This window comes from Lasioglossum baleicum, chromosome 18, assembly GCF_051020765.1.
Source record: "Lasioglossum baleicum chromosome 18, iyLasBale1, whole genome shotgun sequence".
Taxonomy (NCBI): Eukaryota; Metazoa; Arthropoda; class Insecta; order Hymenoptera; family Halictidae; genus Lasioglossum; species Lasioglossum baleicum.
The window spans coordinates 5271874-5291139 of NC_134946.1; the positions used below are offsets into that span (position 1 = coordinate 5271874).

At 43.3% G+C, this 19266-nt stretch overlaps 1 protein-coding gene across 15 annotated transcripts in view; it reads left to right on the forward strand.

The window, feature by feature from the left end:
• Positions 1–19266, forward strand: part of Rdl (Resistant to dieldrin) — a 143946-nt gene that overhangs the window by 80288 nt on the left and 44392 nt on the right. For 9 of the 15 annotated variants that reach the window (XM_076442580.1, XM_076442564.1, XM_076442571.1 and 6 more), the window contains exons 4-5: positions 14694–14920; positions 17508–17590. In XM_076442580.1, the coding sequence (XP_076298695.1) occupies positions 14694–14920; positions 17508–17590 (310 nt within the window). Of the gene's footprint in view, positions 1–392; positions 461–14693; positions 14921–17507; positions 17591–19266 lie in introns of all 15 variants that reach the window. The other 6 variants (XM_076442566.1, XM_076442572.1, XM_076442575.1 and 3 more) reach the window with 1 other exon arrangement.

Genomic DNA, 19266 nt, shown 5'->3' on the forward strand with positions numbered 1-19266 from the left:
TAGCTCGGAAAGCAACGTGGCCGACGAGTGCTGTTGATTTGGTTCCGTGCAGGGTGCGAGCTCTCTTCGACTTGTACGCTTGCATTTCTACCCCTGACTTTCGTGTTTCCTTTTGACAAATGTAGCGAAACGGAATGCTTCAAAATTTGCCAGTTCAGGTTTGTCGTATGTGGTTTGATCGAATGCGTTTTTGTCCGTTGAATGGGTTTATCCATATTTACTGTTTTCTCCTTTTTCGTTGTCGTTACAGTAAAACTGTTGTCCGTGAGTCAGGGGTGAGTCACGAACTGTGAGGTTCTTGTCTACGTACAATCTATCTGTCACATGTACGGAAACATAGAAACTAGCGGGTAATCAGAGCGACCAAGGCCGGATGGTTTTGTTGATTGCAGGTCCACCAGTGGAGGTCGGCGTCACCATGTATGTCCTCAGCATCAGCTCCGTGTCCGAAGTGTTGATGGTACAGTTTGCATTCTGAAACTCATACAGAACTCACAATCGACAGCCGGTTCGCTCATTTATTATCGTGATCGTTCGCCTCGACCACGTGCTACCCCTGAGAAACCCCATCTTTCACACCCGGTCTTCACGGGAGAAGGAATCACTGCGAAATACACACGTTCTCACTCTTTCTCTCCCTATGTCTCTCTATCTCTCTCTCTCTCTCTGTCTCTCTATCTGTTTCTCATCATTTTCCGTGGCTGTCTCTCGCGGATCGAATCATCGGGGAGCGCGCCGTTACGATCGATCGACGCCGATCACACGGATCAATCGTGTCGGATCGCGCAGAGAATCAACATCCCGATCGCGCAGCCGATTCATCCTCCCACTATGCCGCTTGTTTCCGATTGTTTGTTTCGCGATTATCCGGCGTGCGTGTGTGTACGTGTGACACTTCCGGTGAATATTTACGAGCCCGCGTAAAATTCGAAAGAACAACATTCGATCGAACGGCGGGTTTGTCGCTCACGTGCGTCGTGCGCGCGCGCGCGCGCATAGCTCTCTAATAAATATTCTGCTGAATATTCATGTAGTTACCATTTCGTTCTTCGGCAACGAGTTCGATGGAATTCGCTCGAATTCGTCGGGGACCGGTGGTAACTACGTCACCATTTGAATCGTCGGGTTTCGTCTTTGCTCGTTTGTATTAGGGGTGGCCGGGTACCCGAGCCTTGGGTCGGGTCGGTTCGGCGCTCGAAAGTTCATGATACACGGGTACCCGGAAATTTCGGGTACCCGATGTCGAAATCGAGTCGGGTAGTGCTCGGGTCAGGTCGGAGAATATAAATTTTGTGTAAACTTTGCCGGACTCAAAATTTGTGCCTTTCTCCTATAAATTATGATGTATTTGGTATGTACTCCAGTAGATTGGCACCCGGGGCGACCGCAGATCGAGGTTTCGATCCTGTAGGATCAATGGTTCGGAAGTTATGCTTGCTTAAAGTTGAGCAATCTGCAGTGTTTTTGACAGATAAGGGCGCCGACATATTGGTTTGTTGTCCTTGTCCCCCTCTCCGACCTAACCACCAACCAATTAATTATTCAGCTCGTTAAGCGGCGCACGACCGTCACTACAAACCAAAATGGCGGCGCCCTTACCCTTCAAAAACACTGCAGATTGCTCAACTTTAATCAAGCATAACTCCTGAACCATTGATCCTACAGGATCGAAACTTCGATCTGCAGCCGCCCCGGGTAAAAATCTACTGGATTACGTACCAAATACATCATAATTAATAGGAGAAAGGCAGAAATTTTGAGTAAGAGCAGCCTAAATGTTCGTGTGCCGAGCCGAACCAGACTACTCGGGTACCCACTCACCCCTAGTTCGTGTATGTATAATACCGGTCGCGTAAACTCTCGAAATCGAAGTATTCTCGAAGAAAAAAATGCTGGACGGGCGAATGTGCGAAAAAAAAAATGTGCGTCAAGGGACAGATGCGGCTCGCGATATATATTTGTGTTGGCAGCAAGGGGCATATTGGCGCATATACACACACCGACACACACGTACAGTCGCATATACAGAGGAGACAGACACACCACCCCCCCCCCCCATCCATAACAATTTGCATCTACATACGCGCGTTAACATGTACACGAAAGTACAGATGCCACGTATACCAGCATATACCACACTCTACGTACACTACACGGATGGCCTACTAACCTACGTTTTTATAGCTCGTCACAGCTGTTTGGTTGGCTGAACTGTTACAAGGGAACCTTGCTACGTTCCACAGTCTTCGCAAGATATATTCTTGTCCACTTCGTTTATGGTTTATGGTTGACTCGTTTAATTCGATTTGCGATGTTCTTGTTGCATGGCCCTACCCGTGGTGCTCGAATCGGCGACGACCAGGTCGCACAGGGCTACGCGAAAGGTGACACACGCGCGCGTGGGAGCGTGGCGGCTGAACGAGTGGGAGGTTTCGCGTGTGTGTCCAAGGGCGGCGGGGTGGGGGGGAGGGGGATGGTAAACGAAAACGGACCGCAGAAAAGCGACGGGAGGTGCCGAACGCGGCCACCGAAAAATGCGTTCGACCGTGCGGCAATCCGTTCTAACGCTTTTTACGGTTGTCCCACCCGCAATATCGTTTTCCGGCGGTTCGTTTTATCGCGTAGAACGGATTTACGAGCCGAAGAATAAAAGTGACGCCGAGCCTGCTTCAAACGTACTCGATGCGACGTGATCGTATGAACGTGGATAGTATTCGCTCGCCAAAAATGACGGTATGCCACCCGTTTACAGAACGCCAAGATGAACATTCTACGCGGAAACCGTGCGCGGCGACGAACCATGTGGAATCGCGATTCGAGCACCGCAGGCCGCACATACGCTGGAGGCACGCATATATACGCGTAGACGTACACGTATTCTCCGTAACTTCTATAGTTGTATACGTATATAAGCGTGTGCACAGCCTCACGTATGGTATACATATATACATATGTGTATATACATATATACATATACCTACATATATATTTCTTATATACTCGATATGACGCATACATTCAGTGTACACTCGGTCCGGAAGTGTCTCTGTACGTCCTTCCGGAATGGAGTTACTTCCTCGAAGTGATCCAAACGACTTCAGTTTTTTTCGCGAAGTTTGAAGGATTCGTTTATCGTACGATGTGAGAAGAACAGTTTTTGAACATTATGATTGTGAATGATTCGATAGTCTTTCTTTAGAAACGAAGTTTTGGTGGTTACAATCAGTATTGAATAATGTTGATTTGAAATAACAGTAAACAAACCTGCGTTACTCGATGGAAAGGGGTACGATGGTAAAATCAACGACAGACAACAACTTAGAATAAATATGGAGAACATACATATAAATTTTATTAAATGTCTAAACAGTTATTACTTAAACAAACTCTCCTAGCCTCTCTGGAAAGTCCAAGTCGTTCGAATTCATTTTAAACGAGTTATTCCTCTTCGAAGCACGCGCGGAGACATTTCTGACCGACTGTACGCACAAATATATATATATATATATATTATACATAATATATAATATATACATATATGTTTTTTCCTCAATATTTAAGATACGTATATAGCGTAATTATATGGCGTACTGTGTATTGCGTATACTTCTGTAGTGTTCAAAGGTATCTGTTCCGGTGTCTGCAATCAGTTTCAAACCGACGCGCGATGGATCGGGACGTGGATCTTTATCGAAAACCGTGAAATCGCCCGAGGATGGGTGTTCTTGTCGCGTTGGTGATTTTCGAAATTCCGAACGGTGATTCGAGCCAGTAAAAAGGGGAGAGTTGCACCCGAAAGAAAGTGAATACGGAATTTCTCGTGAAACCGAAGGGAACTACGGGGGCACGATGTGAACGTCGTAGAAAAGGAGCTCGGCGTTCAATCGAGATCCAGAGAGCGAGTTTGGAGCTGAATGTACGAGACTGGACCCCAGGTGTTGAGCCCTGTGCGGAAACCAAATCAAGTCGACACTGTCACCTGGGACGTGACTCGCGATTTTTATATCCGTTGGCGAGCCTCCACGATATGTCCTTCTTTTCTCTCACCTTCCTGTCTTCACGGTCCCCCCTCCTCTATCCCTGTCGCCGTTCCGTTGGCGGACAAGTTCGAAACTTGTACCGTGATGCAACCGGGAACAGTACCACGATGCAAAGAAGCCAATTTTCCCATCAATTTGCCCGACTCCTTTCATCTTCTCCCTGCGAGACAGCGGCCACGCAGAGGAATCTCGCGAGACCCCGCAGGCGGCTGGTGGCCTCTGTCTCTCTTTCTCTTTCTCTCTCTCTCTCTCTATCCTTTTTGCTCCCTTCCATCGTTCTCCCACGTAGATTCTGGACGTCACGATTTATCAAAACGGACGACGTCTCGAGTAAACGAACGACAAAGAATCAAAGAGATGCGAACAGTGGCAAAAAGAGAACAGAAACCATGAGAAAACAATTCGACGAGCAAAGAGAACACAACCGAGAATACCCTTATGCATCCTTACCTCCCCTCTGGCCAGCCGACGATCGCATTAGAGAACAGAGAGTACTTATAGCTCGTGCGACGTTGCGACTACAGTCAAGACTCATGCAAATAATATTTATATAGATATATATATACTTATTATATATATATATACTTCTTATATCATAGGTATATAAAATACGACACCTATATGAGCTGTATCATTGTCAGTGTGTGCAGTACGCTTCTGGTCGCTATAAATCACTATTACGCCGTACACATTGAAGTATTATCTTTTTATCTGTATGTGTGCGCGTGTGTCTGTACGCGTACCTGTGTAAGAGTGTGTGCGTAAAAGTGTGAGGGTGCACAGGTCGCGCGGATGAGAGCGAATGCGTGTATAGGTGGGCTTGTGTAATCGTGTGCACATGAAAATCCACGCTGTGTCGCGAGATATATGGGCACGCGTACACACGGATACTAGTCACTCGTCGAGGCGCAAACACAGCACAATGCAATTTGTTGGGCCGGATACGCGTCCTCGTACGAGCCTTTTTCGCCTTCCGTCATTGGTCAGACTGCGTTGTTTTCCTTTTCTTTCTACTTATTCACTCACTTTCATTCTCTCACTCTCACTCTCTATTTATCTATCTTTCTTTGTCTCTCTCTCTCTCTCTCTCTCTCATTGTTTTTCAGTTTCCATTCGCTTAACAGCTGGCTTCCGCTTTGAAACGCTTCTGTAACACAGTTTTAACGTGTTCTTCTAGGCTAGGCCTGTCCAACTCCTTCGTCGGGAGCCACGCGGTCCCTTCCCCCACTACTTAAGCCTTACGTACGGTCGTCAAGTAGTGGGGGAACGGCACCGCCCACCGTAGCGGAATGAAATAGTGGGGGAACGGGCCAAACGTGGCTCGCGGTCCGCGGTTTGACAGGCTCGTTCTAGGCTATACATAGGCGGACGCTTCTCGCGCTAGGATACTGCTGCAAAGCGTTAACCCTTTCGCACTCCCGGAGATACGTCATAAGACGATTTTGTTTCGTACAATTTTCCCAGACGAGTCTCGCTACCTTTCTTTAGTCGCCTGGCACTGGGATGCAGTCGATTGGAGATTCGTACATTCATGTTTTTCAAATAAATTTGTAATTGTGAAAGTGGTACACTTTATACTTTCTAGTATTTCGTTGCAGATGGAAGATACGTGAATCCCTCGTGCTAACGTAATGGGAATAAGTTGAAATAATGTTTGGATTATTTATTGATGATCGGTAGAATATCCTGTAATAAGGAAAGCAACGATAAATGTGTTTGTAAGTGATAAAGATCTACCGATAGCGGACCATTGTCTAGGGGAAGTTTAATATTCGAATCGTGACAGATATGTTATTATCTGCTGTTGTCTATATTCAAGCAGAAAATGAATGGTTAATTACGTGACTAGAACGAATTTATTGGGATATATAATGTATAAATAATGTGTACTTCATAATTCGAAGAAGAACAGCCCAAGTCAATGGCGAAATTGGATGGTTCTCTAACATTTGCAAATACATTCTTTGTTATTTTTCCTGCAACAGGATATCGCACCAATTGTCAATCTTTAAATTCTTTTTACCACAACGTTTCCTTATTTGTATTACGTGGTGCTCCTATAAAAATTTATCATTTTTAGGTTTAACTATACTCGAAATGAAGCAAAAGGGAAAATGTATTAATAATTCCTTAAAAATTTGATTACATACCCAGTGAATGTTTAAATGAAGAGTGGTTACGAGACATCTCGTTTGCAAAATCGAACAGGAAACAATTGTCTTGTGTATCTTATCTGAGACTGTGAAAGGGTTGAAACTATAATACGCCAACGTCATTTGCAGCATCGTTTTGTATCTCGTTCACATAAAAAGTGATGTTATCGTTATTAGAAGTAAATGTGATCGAACTAAACACTTAATAAGGGAAACGTGAATCTCGTGCTTGAAGGTAATTAAAAAATCAAATTAAATGCCAATATTACGTGTACATGTAGGTACATGTAGGTACATGTAGAATGTGTCTAATAAATATTAGCTTAGCGACATGTAGTTAAAAATTAGATACCTAGGTCAGTTATAGTGTGAGCATAGGTACAAAAAGTGAAGTTACATTTTCAAAGAATAATTTTATAGAAACGTTTAATATCATTGGGGGAGTAATATTACAAGTTTTATTGGGATATTTTTAAACAGACAAACAGGCTCGAAAATAGAATAGTAAGTGGACCGTGTCTTTCTGCGAAGATCGGGAACGAGAAGTGACAATAATGAATGAAACTAAAAAATTTATAGACGCAAGAGATTAGATGTCTAGCGTAACATTGCTGCTGGAGACACGCCAAACGAGGCGAAGCTTCCCTGCCACGATAACATTCGTCCAAAGTGACATCAGCGCCGCGTAACGACGGAGATACTTTCGAGCCCAGTTTAATTAATTAATGTCGCTGTTTGAGCTCCAGTCAGAAAACCACTTGTGCCCACTGGCGGCTTCCCCCAATTAATAACAAACAACTTCGCGTACACGTATTGCCTGTGGAGAATGCGATTGTAATTGAGACTGACAAACTCATTGATGAGCATCTCGGCGGAACCGGATATCGACGCGTAGGGGATGCGTTGCGCAACATCCGAGAGCCCCACTTTTAAGGGTGAACTTCGGCCGTTTGAAGAGATGAAAAAAAGATGAAGTAGACGCGCGCATCGCTTCGCTACAACTGTTCCGATGCTCGACGTTGTTCACTTCGCTTGAAATAAACGAATGAAAATTTATGCCGCCGACTTGCATAACGGAATCAAGGCAATTTCAAATTTCCTCCACGAAACGGTAATTGAAACTTATACCTTTCAACCTTCTGAAGTACATCGTAGAGAAAGTTAGATTACATAGAAAAATACGGCGGATCGCCTGTTTCATCTATTTTGCCGAAGTTTTAATCGATTTTGCATATCACAGCTCCCGCAACTATTTATTGCGTTATGTAATATCAATTTATAATCCTATTATAAGTTTATGCAAGCCTTCAGCAGTCTCTTCCGTTTACGAAATGGAAATTCAAAGTAAAACGTTATATATTTAGACTGTGAATATTAATAAGAACTACAGATATCAGTGTTAACGTCAATGTTTATGTTTGAAGGGTATGGTTTGGTAACACCACCGCGACGCCATTCTTACAAAAGCAATAGAATTGCATTTTCCATGGGATGAAACACATGAGTTTCGCATTATCCGCGAGTAGAACGGCGCAACAACCAACGCCTCTACACCCTGATAACGGAAGCATAATGGAGGAAGCGATTTGGCTCCCGAAACTGACTTTGAATAGACCAAGATTACTATCGACAAATTCATTACAAAATAACAATTTGGAACCCGGGGATCAAACTGTGATAGCTAACGTAAAATTGTTACAACGATACTTCATATTTCAGCAATATTTCAGTATATTTCAACTATAGCAAATTCAAATTTCTTAAAGTTCTTTGTTTCTAATTCGAAAAATCTGTTAAATGACAAAATTATAATTTTCACTTTGCTGATAATAAAAATTCACATAAATGAAATATCATGAGATCAGTTCATTAGATAGAGAATAAATAAATTGCCTTCAGCTCGTTTAGTCTCGCGGTACCGCAGTTTTTTTTTCGATATTTTCATGCGCTACAAATGCATAAAATCCCGCAGTCCACCGATAGGTGCGGAGAGGAGTGTTGGTTCGGCCTGGAAACGGCGTTTTCGTGATACAATCAAATGAAATCGCATATTTATTTAGCTCGGACGTGTTGAAAACGTCAGAAAAATATCGCGCCTACATATACAGAGGGTCGATAAGGGTGGCAAACCGTTGGCCGGGGGTTGAAATCCTTCCACCGACGTCGTACCGAGTGTCAGCCGTTATTGGAGTTGTAGAATGTCCAAGTTTATTCGAAAAGTTCCGCGGACCTCTCCGGCAAAATTTCGCACCTATAACGATCGCCGAAATTCCAGAAAGTTCTCGCCTGTTCACAATGGTCATAAAATTTTTGTCAACGGGAACGAAATGAAAACGGGAAAACTAAAAGGAGAGAGAAAAAAAGGAAACACGTTACAATTGCAAATTCGCGCGCCGCCAGGGAAGAATGCAAGAGTCCAGAATATATGTATATCGGCCGGATTTATGGCTACGATCGTTATTTATTGGCCACGAAATCACTCAGTTCTCGCTACTTTCCACTCTCCATCGGCAAATTCGTGTGCCACATATAGGTGGCGACCGCTTCCGTTCGTATAAAAATCATTTTCGCCCCGCAACTCCGAACGGATTCCCGTGTTTCGATGTCGGAGAACATCACCGGAAGCGTTTGCATATGCGTATCGTGCGCGTAAATGTCGGACAGAATCGCGGAAGCTACGCTTCGCGTCCTAACCTCAAATAAACTTGTACAACTGGGACGGCGTACGGTAATCCCTCGATACATGTGAAACAGATGTGTCAGATTTAATTGCATCGTGATACTGGATATATCAGTGAGACAATACGAATCTAATGGAAAATTTCTTTCGAACACAAATTCCCGTTTGATTGTCAAGTTTTTAATCCAATTGCAAAATCGTTTAAACATTTGGCTAGAATAACACTTGCAGATTGAATTGAAGACTGCACCGAGTATTTCGGAATTTTTTCAGAATTTTCGTATCAAGAAAACGTAAAACCTAGAAACATTTTTATCATCACACATTTTGTAATGGAAACCATATTACCAAAAAGAGTTAATTGTTTTCTGATGATAGATAGAAGCATATAGATAGTAATGCAGCAGCGATAGCTTCTATAAAATAATAAAGAACAAATAAACGATAAAACACTTCGTTCAACTATCAACGTTCGATCGTGCATCTATCGTGCTCCATGTATTTAGCAGTAGGTGTTTCCCGGAAACGGTTTATCGATACTCGATAAAAGTAGGGAGAGAGAACTACACGATGCAAGCACAGGTGTTATTTGGAATTTACGTTGAAACTCCGACTCCTACAGTTTCCACGTCCACAGTTCGATCACCTAGATATATTAATAACGGAGAACGTTCAATCGATACACATTTTACGAATAACAATTTCGTCGAGACATAAGATAGAGCAGGCTTGGGCAACTTGCGGCTCGCGAGCTGTAGACGACTCCTCTCCCCACTCCTGGGTCCTCTCTATCAAACTCCTGAGTATAGGAGGAGGAGAGACTAGGAGGCGAAGCACGGTAGGCGCAGTATAAAGTAGTGGGCGAACCGGTACACCGGTAGTGGGGGTCGTGAAGCGACATCAGGGAAGCAGTTGCCCGGGCCTGGGATAGACAGTCGAAAAAGAAGTTGTTATATCAGGATTGACGTGACGAGACTTCCAAGAACTTTCAGATCCCGCCGCATATCGTTGCCATGTTATTGCCAAGTCCGAAGTTCGATTAGACATAAGTATATGTATCCAGTTTAGACGTAAGATTGTTTGTTCTCTCCATACACGCGTAGACAGTGCATGCCCGCTTGATAGTGGTCTCGTTGCATGCTTGCACGTACATATACCAAGTGTTGCCCAAGTAGCCGTAGTAAATATGTATTGGAATACATATAATCACCAAATATACACGGTCCATGCACCTTACCGCTTTCGCGTGTACACACGAAATACCCTCGCGTCGCGGATAACTCCCCTTATATATATATATACTGAGATCGAGCACGTCGACTGGGATCCCGCACGCGGGTGAACCTCTGCGCCAAGCCGCCGCGCGCCGCGGGGCTCGCTGCTGTTCAACCCGTGTAATTTCCAGTTGTGTCGAATTATCTTGGGAAACTGCGAAATATCGTCCAGATTTTCGGAGCGAAACGCAAATATATGTATGTACATACACGGCGAGCTGCGCGTGATTGGAATTGCAAATATCTCCGTTGTACCACCAGCGAGATAAAAACGGTCCCCGATAGGGGATGTTTCGTTCCGAAGGATTCATGGTACGATGGAGATCGTTCCTCTTTTTTTATTACTTTCGCTGGAGAGTTATTCCTCCCGAAGTCTCGAGCAGTGACACGCGATTTCTGCACGTACATTTATTTATTACTTGCAAAGTAGAAAAGTAACTGCTTTGTAATGTGTCCAGGTTTATTATCGCTATTTGAACATCGACAAATTCGTCAAGAATCGGAAATGTTTGAGCACGTTATGTAGATCAGGATGAATAAACGTAAATAAAGTGGCTCGATCTAAACGATCGACGTTAGCGCATATCATTCGGGCTTGATAAGCGAACTTTTAATAGCGTTTTCGCCCACGCGTAAAATTACTGGCCTGCCTCTTAATGATAGAATAATCAAGAATCTTTGACCTCGAATAATAAATCTAGCCATCGGGTTCGGTTGATTGCACTCGAACTCCCCGCTCCCGGCTACTTAAACTTTCTTTATCAGACGAATTACTCGGCGAGCGAAAATTTTACGGCGAACAGCACGCTACAACGTTTGATGAATTCGCGTCCGGGCGACCCCCGGCGTTTAAATGAAATCACTTTTCAGTTCGATAAAGTCGAACGATGTAATCAAAGTTTAAGCGAAGATCCTTGAATATTTCAAAACGCGTTATACTTCTTCCCAGCCCCGGAGCCCGGGAATCTATTTCAAGACGTTTAAATTACGGTATTTCTGCTCGGCGATCAACTATTAAAAGCGACGAGACCCCTTTGAATATTAAATCCGTTTCTTGTTCATTCTCCCGGCCCTTCGCTTCTCCATCTGTCTCGAGCCGCTTCACGCAAAATCACGTTCATTCAATTCCGCTCTGATTGCCCGGTCATGCGTAAAATTTTTGATTGACCGTTTCACGATCTTCCATTCACCCCGAACACAAATAACCCGCGGCCGAATCATTTATTATCGATGGAAGTCATTGAATTTTACACGATTTCCAAGCTGGCCCTGCCGAATATACCGACAACCATCTCTACCGAAAACGTAAACACTCAAATTACATCGAAACTGCGTTCTATGCCCGTACACGGGCATACGCTTTTCTCTCGAAATCAATTAATTATACATTATGCGCAGCAGGCTTTGCAATTTCGAAATAAATCGTTTGAAAAATAATCGTTCAGATACTATCTGGCTGCGTGTCATTCGAAACGATCGTGTGCTGGTTTTGTTCGAACGGCCGAACGGCTTTCCCATGAAATTCAAATAAGTCTTCATTTCATCTGTGATCAATAGACAGCGGATTTTACGCGTTTATAACAAAAATAGTTTGGTGTAATTTTAAACGTTAAAGAGATTACGCGAATGTAACACCGCTAAAGAGAGAAATAAATTTCTAACTTGGTTCCTACGTCTTGCAACTAATGCATACAATTTTTACTTTGCATAAAGATCGGCAGTCTAGGGATCAATTATTCAAATAATTTGTACTGTTCAAAATTCAATTTGATTTACTGAGATTCGTTTCTTTTGCAACAATTCTACTAACAAGGAGAGGTCACAGCGGATTTTAATTAAACTTTTCCTGGAGAATCTAGCTCATTTTTGCTCTAGGTGACTTCTCCTTGTAAGACACCGGACATCCCCCGTAAATGACGTTACACGTGTCACTCGCCGGCTAATATTTGATGTCCAACGACGTGGAAAAGTTCGAGACAGATCCGTAAAACAAGGTTCGAACCGTGGCCACAATTTTGCAGCAGCTCGCCTTGCCCCGACCTGGCGAACTTTCCAAATTCCGGGGAGTCGCTCGGATAAACAATGGCGTCTCGCAACTGGAAGTTTCGTGACAGGCCGGGGCGTCTTGAAACGGTTCGTTGAGAGAGGTTGTAGCCTGTAACGAATTAGTCCCGGGTACAGCTCGCCCGGCAGGGTCGTTTGGAACATTGAAGGGGCTCTCGATAGGGTTAGGTGAGTGTTCAAGTAGCCGATTTCGCGCGGCACGATAACCACGACACGTCGACAGTATCGGTCGACAAGGGTTCGAAAGGTACCAGTCGACGTCCACGATCTCAGTAACTGCGTTTCTCCATCTATTACCGATCGCTCGAACCCTCTTATCCGATCGCGTCGCTCTATACTTCGTCCCCCCGACCCTCTCCAAACGTTACGTATCGCCGTTTCCTCAAACCGTTTTAATCTCGCGCACAAAACGAACTCTCTCTATCTCTCTCTTTCTCTCTCACACACTTTCTCTCTTTCTCTGTCTCCGCGATTCTTTCCCATGGAAAGACGCCGCCCCTTTCCCTGCGTCTCGATAACCGATCCGCCCCGGAAGACGAACAAACACGCTGGAGGAACGAGGAACAACGTAACTGACCGTCGTCGCCGTGTTCTATGAAAATACCGGGACAAGACTACTTGAATGATGTCGGGTTTGGAGGAACTTCGGTTTCCGCGATGGTCTCGAACGGATGATCGCACTCCGGAACTCACGACGCACAAAAGCAATCCACTGTGCACAGGGTGGAGCATTTGAAACAGGACATCTGAATATTTCGCTTGTCATTGGTGATAGAAGACATGCATCGCACGAAACTTAGTTACTATTGCTTAGTTACAAGCTTGTTGCTTAGTTATTAGAAGCTCGTTGCTTAAGCAGCCTATAGTTTGGTGCTGCTCGTTTCTTATGGGTGGAGGCGTGGAGGTGGTGTGATGGTCTATCATGTTTTTGTTAAATTCTAATTGATTTTAATCATTGATTTGCATCCTGAAAGAGCGTGTGGAGACGATATAACCTACTTGTGAAGTCGTTCAAGGTCGGTCGAAGGTACAATTAGGACAACTGAAGTATTCATAAGTATTTGGACGACCTTGAGCCACCTTCACAAGTAAGTGATCGTATTCGTTTTGAAGCTCTGTTTCAGAATGTAGGTATAAAAAATATCATTCCACTTACAAGGGGAAGACCCCAAGTGTCCGACTTCGATTTTGATAATTTTTTGTGAGAAATTTAGTAAGAATTTATATATATATATATATATATATATATACTTAAGAGACTTCTAGAGAATACAATTCTAGAGAATTCTCGAATTAACTATTGAGAATTCTAGAATGTTCTCTAGAGAATACAAATAAGATATAATTAGTCTTAAACATCTCTTAGGTGTAGTTACTCAATAGTTTTAAAGATATAAACAATTAACGTTTCGTACTTGTAGTAGTTTTCAGTAAGCAGGTTGCGTAATTCACAGGTATGAAACTTTAACTGTTCATATCTTTAAAACTATTGAGTAACTACACCTAAGATTCTGCATACATAATTAGGGATTCATATACCATCATCTCAAAAAAAATTATGAAAATCGTAGTCGGAAACTTGGGGTCCTTCCCTTGTTAGGGGAACAAGTTCGACATTCATAAGTCCCTTCACGCCTCCACCGATGGAACGATTAGTGACACCAAATTGTAATTTCATCTGATGCATTCTTCTCTATCATCGATAAGCAAGACATTGAGGTAGCATGCTGAGAAAGTCATTACTGATTTTACGGATATTATTAATAACGAATATACCACGCCTTTTGTGCAGTGTTTCTTGATGAAGCGCTGTATTTTTATCCGTCCTCGGAACATCATTCAAAGTTTCGAACCGGTGTCGTTGCGGATCGAATAAATTGCCGCGGCCGATAGAATCGTCATGCATAACTGTTTTAAATCTTGCCAAACATCCGAGACAGTATCCGGTACGTTCGTCATTGGATAAACCGCGCGTATTTCTAGTGTGCTGGGGGTATGAGCACGGGCGGCGTATCAAATAAATCATGGTATTTCATCGATGTAAATCTGTTTATTCGTATAAAACCGGGAATGAAATCGTCGGATAGAAAGTTCCCCCCCGTTATCCAGTCGGGAGGTATCGGGGGCGGCTGTGTTTGCCTTCTTCCTCACGTACCGCGGATAATTTTGTTATTTTTAACGAACGCATTGGTTGCGTAATGACGTTAGTTCGCGCGTCACGTTTCATTATTCGTTAGAGCCCGCGGGGGACCATCGGAACCCGCATCGGATCATTGTGTCGATTCGGGAAAACGAAATATAGTTCGTCAACGCACGGATTCCCATTCGATTTGCGACGCGGATTTTACGTTTTTCCACGTTGCTCCCACGAGAGAAAAAAAAAATATACCGTTTCGGGACAAAAAAAAAAAAGACCTCCGGTCTCCGCGGCACCCGCGCTGGATTCGCATCGTCTAATGGAACGTTTCGTGTCTCATGCCAGGACTTCACGCTGGATTTCTACTTCCGGCAATTCTGGACGGATCCGAGGCTCGCGTTCAAACAACGAACGGGGGTCGAGACGCTCAGCGTCGGCTCAGAGTTCATCAAGAACATCTGGGTGCCCGACACCTTCTTCGTCAACGAGAAGCAGTCGTACTTTCACATCGCCACCACCAGCAACGAGTTCATTCGTATTCATCACTCGGGAAGCATCACGCGTAGTATACGGTGAGTACAGACGATTTCCTCACGATCTGTCCCCTAGAAACCTTCTGTCGCTTGCCTAGCGCCCTTTCGCAAGGCTGGGTAAAATCAAATGGTGAATAGTACATAGAAATAGTTTTTAAAATAGGATCTTACTTGCAGGATTCTCAAAACAGTGAGAAGTTTATTTATTTCGTCTTTTATTCGTCACGATCAAACATTATTTCTGAAAATATTAATCCAGCTCTGCCTCGTGCGCTCCTCAGTAGACTACGGATTTTATGCATTTATGACAAAAATGAGTAAATGAAATCTAATATAGTACACCCAGTAATATAAGTCGCCGTACACCCTTTAAAACAGAATAACTTTTTTATAATTTATAATGTACCAAACGATTGATTATTTGTAAGCAATTAGATTTTCCAAAAATTACAATTGATCAGGTAACATGCAAAAATAAAACAGTTTTGTAGATCTATGTTAGTTATACACATGCTGAAAATTTCATCGAAATCGGTTGACGCAGGAAAAAACGACACGCATCGAAAGGTGTACGATTCTGTCGATTTTAAGCAGAAACTGATCAAAAGTCGTATTTTCACAATTTTTAACCGCTTGTAGCTCTTGTGCATGTCAATCCATTTCGATGAAATTTTTAGCAGGTGTGTAACTACTATAGAGATCTACAAAACATATATTTTAAATTTCTATTAAGGGCCCAAATAAAACAGTTTTAAAAAGTGCCTGTTTTATTTTTGCATGCAACCTTGTAAATTGTAATTTTTAGAAAATATTTTTTGCACATCGTTCAGTAAATCAGGTCACATTTGATATAATTATAAAAAAGTTATTCTGTTTTAAAGAGTGTACTTATTTTACCGAGTGTAAATGGACTAAAAGAATTTGGAATTATCAGTATATGATTTCTTGATCTTGTTGAGAAATTACTCCAGAAAGAATGACAATTTTATTTAGCTTCTGCATTAATGCAGACAATTTTCATTTTCCATAAAGATCCGTAATTATTTAAACAATACATGTATATAGCCGTTTTCAATGTAATCAGCAAAAACTTCGTACAAACTAAGCAACCGTCTTCCGAAGAACATTTTAAATAGAACAGATAAAATAATGAGTTACAAAAGGAGGTAACAAAATTGGAAAGAAATTCCAGTAAAAAAATCCAATTTCAAGTGAACAGTACAATATCGACAGTCGGATTGTCTTCAGTTTATGGATGCTTAATAATTTCAGACAATCCGACTTCGCAAAACTGTCCGGAATATACTCATTCGTTTCCCCTTTAAGAGCGAGCTGTTACGAGCAGTTCTCTGGGCGACGGGAACGGCGATTTTTTTGGCGCGATTTCAGCCGAGGTTCGATAGTCTCTACCAGCCAGGAACAACCGAAAACACTTGAGGGAGCAATTGTAGCAGCCAGGAGAAATTTGTTCCCAGCATCGCTCGGTGCCGTTTCCCATCCCCTTCTTTTCCCCTGCCACTCGTATCATCCCCTAGTTCCAAGCTCGTCCTATCCCCGAGTGTTCTGATGTTAACGTCGCTACTATATTCAAACAATCCATGCATACATAACTTCGCCCTGTTCACCCTTTCCTTCCTTTACATTAAGTTCCCTTCCGGATCCAGCGGGCTCAAGGCCGATCCCGCGTCCCGTATAGAAAACGAGCAACGTTAAGGGACATCGATAGAAAAAGGCGCTTGTGTGCATGGATAACTTCCCTTCGTTTGAGTTCAAGCTACCTATCGGTCGGCGCTTTCGTTGCTCGGAACAATAACACGCTTAAAGAATAGTGTTTTCTTTGCCGGAGAGCTCTCGGCCAATCGCGTTGCCCCGATGCCGGGAGGAAAGCTTGAAATTAATCCGCTCGAAAGTTCGAGGCTCGAGACGAGATCGAATATCGCGAGATGTTTCTTCACGAGGAAACGATAGGATAACAGGAAACATTTACTTTCCTGTAACCCGGGCCCGGGCAACTTGGGGCTCGCGAGCCGCGAACGACTTCTCTCCCCACTCCTGGTAACCTCGCAGCACGCGAAGCAGAGCACCGGGGAACCGGTACGCTGGCAGTGGGGGACCTGTACGCAAGTAGTGGGAGTTGTGAAGCGACAGAGCGGGGTCAGTGGTCAGTTCAGTGATGTGATCAGACCCACCGTAACTCGCGCATGCGCGGCCAAGACAGTAGCGTATCTACAATGACGCAGCCGAGCGGCCAGGGCCCTGACGCCTTGAGGCAGTTATTTTGACAGGAATGTACCAGTGTTATTGGCGGGACGACTGATGGACGAGAGACGATTATGTATTCTTTTGCGTAGTTATTACAGTGTTCTTTCCCTATCCCATCCTCAAAATAAAGAATAAGTTTCAATTATAAAAGTCTGCGGGGTGCTCAAGCTACACGATTTCATCGAAATAGTTACGCTACTGAGGCTGAAATTGCCGCGCATGCGCGAGTTACGGTGGGTCTGATCACATCACTGGGTCAGTTGCCCGGGCCTGTCGTAACCAATCGGGCGTGCCGTGACCGATCGGCCCAACGCGACGCGACGACGATCCACTGACAGTTGTGCTTCCACGTTTTTTGTTGCAGTTTAACGATCACAGCATCGTGTCCAATGAACCTGCAATACTTTCCGATGGACCGACAGCTCTGCCATATCGAGATCGAGAGCTGTAAGTACGCACGTCCGCGTCTATAAAATGCATACATATTTACAGAAAGAGACAATCTTGAGAAAGTTCGACATCCTCGCCTTTGTCCACTGTTCACACAGACACGCCACATATAATGATACTTACGTATACATTGAAACATACGGTTCGTTGTTTGTCCACTGCGCGTCAACGATGTCGACCTTCCGAACACGTCGACGCTTTCCCCGTCGACTATTTACATACACAAAATTGTTCTTTCCGGTCGAAAGTCTCCGATAAAAGAATTCGCAGAAACAGCTGAAAAAATGTATACAATAATTAAAATTTCAAAATTCGGTGAGTAAGTCACTGTAAAAGCAAGTGACAGTTTGGGAAATGTTAATTATACAGCAACGGTCAGACATGGGTAAATTCTTAACACGAGAAAGCGCAAAGTGTTTCGTCAGTGTTACTTCGCTTTTGAGAAAAATTGAACTCTATTGGCCTAGTACCTAGTAGAAGTGCCAATTGTTTGATAACAGCTTTCGCTCTAGTAGACCAATCGATTAAATTGCATAATAATCCTGTGCGAATCATTCCATACATACTGAGCTGTGCCATTCTATCCGGATACATTTGAAGCTCGATAATCGTTGATCAAAACGCGCCTCAACTCTACATCGCTTTCAACCCTTTTTCAGATAACCTCTGCGACGCATATACGCGTCGAACATGCAAAAAAAAAAAAAACAAAACAAACACGATGAAACCTCGTATGTTCTTCTTTTACACATTCATACGAAATATCGTTAACCAACATCCACAAACCTACCCCGTTCAACGCGACTCGCCTACACCCCGAATCCCCTGTCCCGCTCCGCGTTACCTTTTTCTTCCCTCTATCTTCTCTGTCTTCTCCTCTCTAGCTATCTATCTCTCTATCTATCTATCTGTCTGTCTGTCCATCACTCGCCACTTTACACGCTCACACACACACGAGTCAGTCACACGATCCGCGGTACCGCCGCGGATCACTTTCATTCACTCCGACCACTCACTCGCTCACTCACCAGCTCTCGCTCACTCTTATTGGGTTTTCTATACCATTCACGATTACTGTTACATGTACGTAACATCGTGAACACGCGGAGCCGAACGCGTGTTTCGATCGATACCGGAACGACAAAATTCGAAGGTTGAAGCCGTGGGTCAAATGTGCAAAATCAAATCGAGTTTGCAATAGGCTATTCGATAGCTTGTCCAAAGAAAATACTTTCTGCCACTTTTCAAACCTGTTTGTCGATGTGGGGGGTAGTAATGGGGGGACAAAGATTTTTCCGTAATTCTCTTATCCCCTTCAATTGTAAATTCTGAAATAAATCAGGCATATTCTAGCTATCAGAATCCACATCTATGAATTTTTTCACAATTTCTAGCTTCGAACTGAAATCTCAAGAAATGAAAACATTTTTAAATGCCCATTTCTTGTAGAATTTATGGAGCACTAAGTTCACAGTCGGTGTACAAAGTATTCGCACATTAAAAAAACGAACTACTTTTTCAAAATTGGACCCAACAGCTCGAGTATCTTTTCAGACGTCAGAAGGATTAGTTTACTAGCTAATGTGTAAATAATTTTTTTTATTTAAAAATTGTTATTGGTTGCAATTGCGAAGGAAATAGTAAAGGTCACGATTTTTTAATTTTTGATCAGT